At 60.2% G+C, this 6,591-nt stretch overlaps 1 protein-coding gene across 1 annotated transcript; it reads left to right on the forward strand.

Moving 5' to 3' along the window:
- Window positions 1–6: 6 nt before the first annotated feature.
- On the forward strand, window positions 7–6,116 carry LOC103614586 (ras-related and estrogen-regulated growth inhibitor). Its single transcript, XM_017732781.1, has 5 exons — window positions 7–45; window positions 2,124–2,237; window positions 3,580–3,636; window positions 4,279–4,352; window positions 4,792–6,116. The coding sequence occupies exons 2-5, from the start codon at window positions 2,231–2,233 to the stop codon at window positions 5,275–5,277; spliced, it is 624 nt and encodes a 207-aa protein (XP_017588270.1). The 5' UTR covers window positions 7–45; window positions 2,124–2,230; the 3' UTR covers window positions 5,278–6,116.
- The last annotated feature ends 475 nt before the right edge of the window (window positions 6,117–6,591 follow it).

Here is a 6,591-nt window from a genome sequence, read left to right on the forward strand (position 1 = left end):
CCCTGCGCCTCGTCGTGCTGGGACAGAGCGCCGTGGGCAAGACAGGTAGGCAACCCCCCCCCAGCACCTCTCTGGCATCTCACTGCATCCCTCTGCTATCCCCTGGCACCCTCTGGCATCCCCCCGGCATTCTCCCTTCCGGACAAGAGGGACCAACCTTCCCACGTCCCGTAGAAAGCCGGGACGAGGGGCATCATCCCTGCGCCCCCCCCAACCCGTGGGGTTTGAGGGCACTGAGTTTCCTTCCCCTCGGGTTTCCCACATGGACACTTGGCCGCCGGGGCTCGTCCCATGGGGGTTTTCCCTTGCCCGAGGGGTCCCCAGCTGCGCGGGGACCCGGGGTGAACATCACTGGCCGAGAGAACTTTCCCAAAAGCCGGGCTCGGGATGGGTTTTCCCGGGTGTGAGGAGTTCGCTGCTCATTCCCAGCGCCCCCAGCAGCTTTGCTGAGCCTCCTCCACAGCACCGGGCTGTTTTCCTTCGGGAAAACTCCCTTTCCCTGCGCCTTGTTCGGCGCTCTCCGTCTGTGCCTGCTGGGGCGGGGGTTTGGGATGCTGTGCTGGGAGCACCTCAGCTCCCTCCTTCCTTCCTGGGGATCATCCTCCCCCCTTTCCCACTGCTCCATCCCGGGCTGTGAGCACTTGCGGGCGCAGGTGTCCCCTGTAGCCCCCAGCAGTGGGGTCAGAGGCAGGGGAAACTGTGGATCCATGTGGATCCACATTGCAGTGATCCGTGATCCATGCAAAGCCTGGTAGGACACGGCTATGCTGCCGTGCCCTTGGGGAAAGGGAATGTCCTGCCCCTCTGGAAAAGGGAAGGCACCACACCAGTGGCACCTGTGCCGGGCTGTCGGAGCCGCTGGAATTGCGTTTCTGTGCAACCGGCATTGCCGAAAAATCCTAATTCCCTGATTAAATTGAAGGAAGCGACTCCCAGCTGTCCCTGAGCAATGCTGGAGCACGGGATGGGGCTCAGCTCCGGGGTACCCAGAGCCCCGGGGGGCCCTGGCAGCGCTTGGCCCCGCTGGAGCAGATGGTTGTAGGGGGTGTACGGAGCCTTTGGCTCGCCCCCGGCCCAAAGGCGTGTGTCTCCCTGCTGCTGGGCATCCCCCCCCGGCACACAGCCCATTCCTGGCACCTCCGGGCCCCTCCTGGGGCAGCTGCGGGGCTGCTGTGCCCCCTCTTTAGCGTGGGATCCTCGTGCCGAGGGTCTTTAGAAGTTCCTCCGGTTGGGTTCGGCTGTCAGCCCGTGTGCCTTGCAGCAGCGGGGTGTGTGCCAGCGGCACAGGCCATGGAGCCGGGGCACGGGGAGGTAAATCGATACGTGGCTCGTGCAGAGCAGAGCTGGAGCGTGCCAGGAGCAGGGAGCAGCCCCCCGAGCGAGTCCCTCCCCATCCGTGTCCCTGGGCGCTGTTCTGCACGTCCTCCCCTGCCAGGGGACATCGTGTCACCTTCCCCGGGGGCTGTGCCCGAGCTGCCGCGTCCTCCTGCTGGCCGCCAGCCCCTGCGCTGGGGACGAGGACACCTGTCCTGCTGTCGCTGCCCAGCTGGCAGGTGACATCCCAGGTGATGGATCGGGTGTGGGAGAGGCGAGGAAGGAGCCAAGAGCAGCAGCATCATTGCCTGAGCTCCTGTGGGGAGGACGGGGGAGGCAGCCGGGTCCCCAAACGGGGGTGACATCTCTCATGGCCAGGGCGTGAAGCACGGGAGGGTGAAGGTGGGTTCCATCCCTGAGCTGCCAAGCTCCCATCCTGGCAGGGTGTGAGTGGGCCCCATGCCGGAGCATCCCCGGGACGAGCTGCTGCATCCATGGGCTACAGAGCCAGGTCGGGAGAGCTGAGGGGTGGGAACAACCAAAGGGCAAATCCCATGTGGGCAGCTGCAAAAGGGAAAAATAACCCTTGATTGTCAGCCAGTTTGGGTTTTCACGGAGCAGTTTGGAAACCTCCAGGATCTGGTGAGCCGAGGTCCCAGACCCTGCGAGCAGGGACGGCTTTGGGCGCAGCCGTGTGGTTTCAGGATCAGGGCTGTGGGAATCAGCGGCGGGGGCTGGAAATCCAGCCCAGACTGGGCTCATGTTATCCTCTGCTGCTGCTGCCCAGCGTAAACTTTGCCATAATCCAGAGCAGAGCTCTGCCTGCAGCACGTGGAGCGGAGATGGATCGGCGCTGGAGCCGTTCCGCAGCGGCACAAACGGGGCAGCACGGCCCAGGTGTGCCCAGCCCGCCTCCATGGCAGGGAAATCACCCCTTGAGCCCACGGCCATCCCCCCCCCCCTCATTTAAAGCACAGTTAACCCTTTGAGCTCCAAGGAGAGCCCTTCCCGAGGTGCCTGATGTTCAGGATGGGGAGAAAAAGCTCCTTATAAGGCTGGGCGGCCGCGGCCGCTCCGCCTGCAGCCGCTTCCCCCACTGGCAGCTCCACTCGTGCTCCTGCGCTCCAGCCAATTTTTAATCAATCTAATTGGCTCCTCTTCTCATCCCACACCATGTGCTCCAGCTTTGGGCGGCTGCCTGACATATGACACACAATCAGGTGCTTTCTAGAGACCGAGCCTGCCTCGTCCTGCTCCCCCTGATAATTCTGTCACCTCCTTGAGGGTGTCTGTAGGTGTCTCCTGCAGGGTCCCTGGCTATCTCCTCAGAGCAGTTTGGCTAAATTACCTGCTTTTTCCATCAATTGCCTTCCCTGCTGGGCAGGGTTTAAACCCAGAGACAGATTGGGAGGTGAGAGGATGGTGAAGCCCCCAAAGAGGACCCAGGCAGGTGTGGGAGGCAGGAGAAGGTCCTGCATCCCGCTTTCCCTTTCTGTGGTTATTTAAGCCTGGCCCGTGTGGGGTGCCACATTCCTGGGATAAACACGCAGATCCTGGCCTGGTGTGGGTCTGTGAGGGCAGGATACCAGGAACATCTGCTGGTGGGCAGCTGGGACAAACTGACCCTGAGTTGCCCAGGGAAAGGCAGCTCGGAGTGTTGCTCCAGCTTGGTGTTGGCTTTTCATTCCCCTTTTTGTTTCTGGAGGGGTTTTCATCTTTTCATCACGTCCTGGTTCTGGTGAGGTTTATCCTCCTGTCATGCTCCTGCTCTGTTTTCCTTCCCTCCTCTCCCTCCTGGCTCTGTGCTCCTGCCTAGCTCTTTTCCCCCTGTTTTTTTCCCCTGTTCCTCTGATTTCGCTTTCCACTCCTGTATCCTTTCCAAGCCAGCTTTTAGCCTCTCCACTGCCTTTCACTCCCATCTCCATTACCATCATTGACGCTTTGAAGGGCTCAAGCACCACTTCCACCCTCCTCTCCTGAGCTCTCAACCGTGGCTTTATCCAGAAATTCCCTCTCCAGGCATCAGCACCACGTTTCCAAAGGAGCTTCCTGGAAAAGATGTGAGGGCCAAAGGCCCCAAGGAGGGTTTTGCCAGCAATTTGGGCTTTGCCTCGCCGGGCTCTGGTGCAGGGAGATGTGTAATCAGATGAGGGGGTTTAATTGCCTGAGCTGTGGCTGCTCCTGCTGCTCCTCTGCCCTTGCAAGGAGGAAATATTAGTCCAGAGCACTGAAAGCTCCAACAGGGTTCACTGTGTTTTTTTCCAGCATTGACCGTACGATTCATCACCAGGAGATTCATTGGAGACTATGACCCAACCCTAGGTAGGAAAACTCCATTTCCTGGGTGCTGTCACCGTGGCACAGCCAACTCTGCTCCCAAATTCACCATTATTCCCTCTTCTTCCTCCTCAACCAGACAGGCAGCCCACGGCCGTCCTGACACCTCCCTGGGTCCTGCATCCCTTTTCCCCTTTCTGTTGTTATTTATGGCAAAATCTATTGGGATGAGCCATTGGATTGCACAGGGAAGTGCTGCAGGCTCAGTCATGGGATCAGGGAATCATGTGGAATCATGGGATCACACAGAATCATTTAGGATGGCAAAGACCTCTAGGAGTCCAACCATCAAACCAACAGATCCTCTTCAGCTCCTCGAATTCCTTCCCAATCTGCTGGGAGGTGGCTTTTAAAGGACAGGAGGCATTTAAGCCCCTGGAGCCTGTGCTCTCCCGAATTCTAGGATTTGGGGATTTTCTTTTTTTTCCATTTGGGTTGTTTTTTGAGCACTGAAGCCATGTCCTTGCTGGAATGTCCCAGAAATGTCCCCTCCTCCCATTCTCCTGAGGAGCCCCTCTCCCTCCCTTGTTGCTCCCACACTTCGGTCACTGCTGCCCTCTCAGCCACCCGGGCTGTGGCTGCTCCCCGGGGGTTCTCTCACACACCTTCCCTGTGTGTCCTGCCCAGAAATGATCTACAGGCATGCAGCTGTCATCGACGGGGAGATGGTGCACTTCGAGATCCTCGACACGGCCGGACAGGTGAGCCCAGCCGGGACAGCGCCGTGGGAGCAGAGCGGCCTGCCAGGGAAGGCAGTCCCTGCTCTTCCACTGGCTGATCCCTGCTGTCTGGAGTCTCGTGGTGCTTGCCTCAGGGAAAGGGCGTTTTGGTGGATTGATGTCCAGCCTCAGTTACAGTGAGGCTTCGGGTAAATATTCCCCTGTTCCCGTGCGGGGCACAGCTGGGCTCCCTGCGCCAGTGGAGCATCCTGGCGGCTCGAGGGAGCACTGAATCCCTCCGTATCCATGCCAGGACAGGGCTGGTGGCTGCCTAAGCCACCCCATTCCTGCCCCGGGCTGCGGGTGTTACCACCGCTGTCCCCAATCCCGTTACAGAGAGGGCGCCGGGAGGTTTTCCAGGCTTGCACCCAGCAGTGCTGGCATTCCAGCGGTGCTAACGGGAGCCCACCCACCCCGGCAGGAGGAGGACTCCCTGCAGATCGAGGAGAAGATCAAGTGGGGCGACGGCTTTGCCGTGGTGTACTCGGTGACCGACCGCTGCAGCTTCGACGAGGTGATGCGGCTCTGCTTCCTCATCAACCACCTGCACGGCAGCCCCAAGCGCAGCGGCGCCGCCGAGCAGCCCCCCGTCGTCATCGTGGGCAACAAGAAGGACCTGCAGTTCGACAGGATGGTGTCCACCCAGGACGGGGAGAACCTCTCCAAGGCCCTCAAGATTCCCTTCTACGAGATCTCCACCCGGGACAGCTACGAGGAGCCGGTGGCGGTGTTCAGCAGCCTCTACCAGGAGCTGCTCAGGCAGGGGCACTTCTCCCCAGGCTCCTTCAAGAGGAGGACAGTGTCCAAGCTCATGGAGAAGATTCCCAAGATGCAAGCCAGCTCCAGCCTGAACTCCGCGGGCCGGAGCCTCAGCTTTAACTCCTTCAGGGACTACATTCCCGAGTGAGCAGCCCGGCTCCAGCCCGGGGTGGGGGCAGCTGCTGGGGCTATGCCGGCTCTCCACAGGGGAAGGTCAGCAGTGGAGAGGGTGGGACTGGGGTACCCAAGCCTGTAGGTTGTTCCTACAAGGGGCTTTGTGCCAGCAGGGAAGGTTTTCTTCATCCATCCGATCCCTTCGTTCCCTCCTCCCCCTCTGGCGTGGCTGCAGTCGCAGCCGAGGTGGCCCTGGTGACTCTGGTGGTGTTGGGACAGCCCTTGGAGGGAGGCCCAGCCGTGTTTTGGTGGGGCTCAGACCCAGCACAGACAGGGCTGGGGGGTTTTTCCCCCTGCTCTGAGCTGGCTGGGTGTGTGTCTGTACCCCAAATCCAGCACCCACCTTGCCGTGGGCCACCTGAGGACCATGCTGGCTCCTGGGCTGGCACCAGCCATTCCCTGGGAATGGATCCTGCTTCCTCAGCGTGGCTGGTGAGTAAAACCCCCCGGACCCCCAAACCCTTGCAGCCCATCCCGGCTGCGCTCAGTAGCACGGACACAACGGGGCCAATTCCAGAAGCTGCTTGCAGGTACCCCCCTGTCTGCTCATCAGCTGCCCTGTTCCCAGAGGGAAAGTCACCGTGGGCTGAGCACTTGTCTTTTTGCACAGGGATGGGGCAGGAAAGGCGTGGGAAGGAGCCGGGCTCGGGGCTCATTCTCCTTCCCTCCCTCTGGATGCCGGGGCTGTGTGGCTGATCGGGGTGGCTGTGCTGGGACCCCCCTGTGGTGTCACCCCCCTGTCCCCCCTGTTGTGACTGACCCCATTGTCTGCTGCCACGTCCTGTGACAATAAAAGCCGAGTTCCCAACCGCCTGTGGCACTCCCAGGAGAGGTTATTTTAGGGAGCTGAAGGAAAGGGGTGCACGGTGTGGGATCGCCCTTATATTAGAGCTCCCCGCTGGGGCCCTGGCACTATGTGCCCTCCTGGCTCTCTCCATCCCTGAAAGGCTTCCCTGGAGGATCATAGCCTGGGAAACCACTTATCCCACCTCCCCAGCCTGCTCCAGAACCCACCCAGACACCCCTTCCCCTCCTACAGCTCCCAGAGGTGTTTCCCAGTGCTGCCGGTGTCTGTCCAAGGTGGGGGGGTTCCTTAAATTCCATCTCTGTTTGTACACCCATGCTCCCCTGTGGGGGGAAAATGAGCCCCATCAAGGGGCTGGGCCGGGAAAGCAATTTGGGGCTGCTCCTTCTCAGCACCTTCTTTAAAATCCCGATTTCATTGAATTAAATTTAATTTAGTGAATTAAAATTCTGCCCATACACAGAGCCCAAACGGGGCTAAAAC

The sequence above is a fragment of the Corvus brachyrhynchos genome, unplaced genomic scaffold (assembly GCF_000691975.1).
Source record: "Corvus brachyrhynchos isolate BGI_N302 unplaced genomic scaffold, ASM69197v1 scaffold624, whole genome shotgun sequence".
Lineage (NCBI taxonomy): Eukaryota > Metazoa > Chordata > Aves > Passeriformes > Corvidae > Corvus > Corvus brachyrhynchos.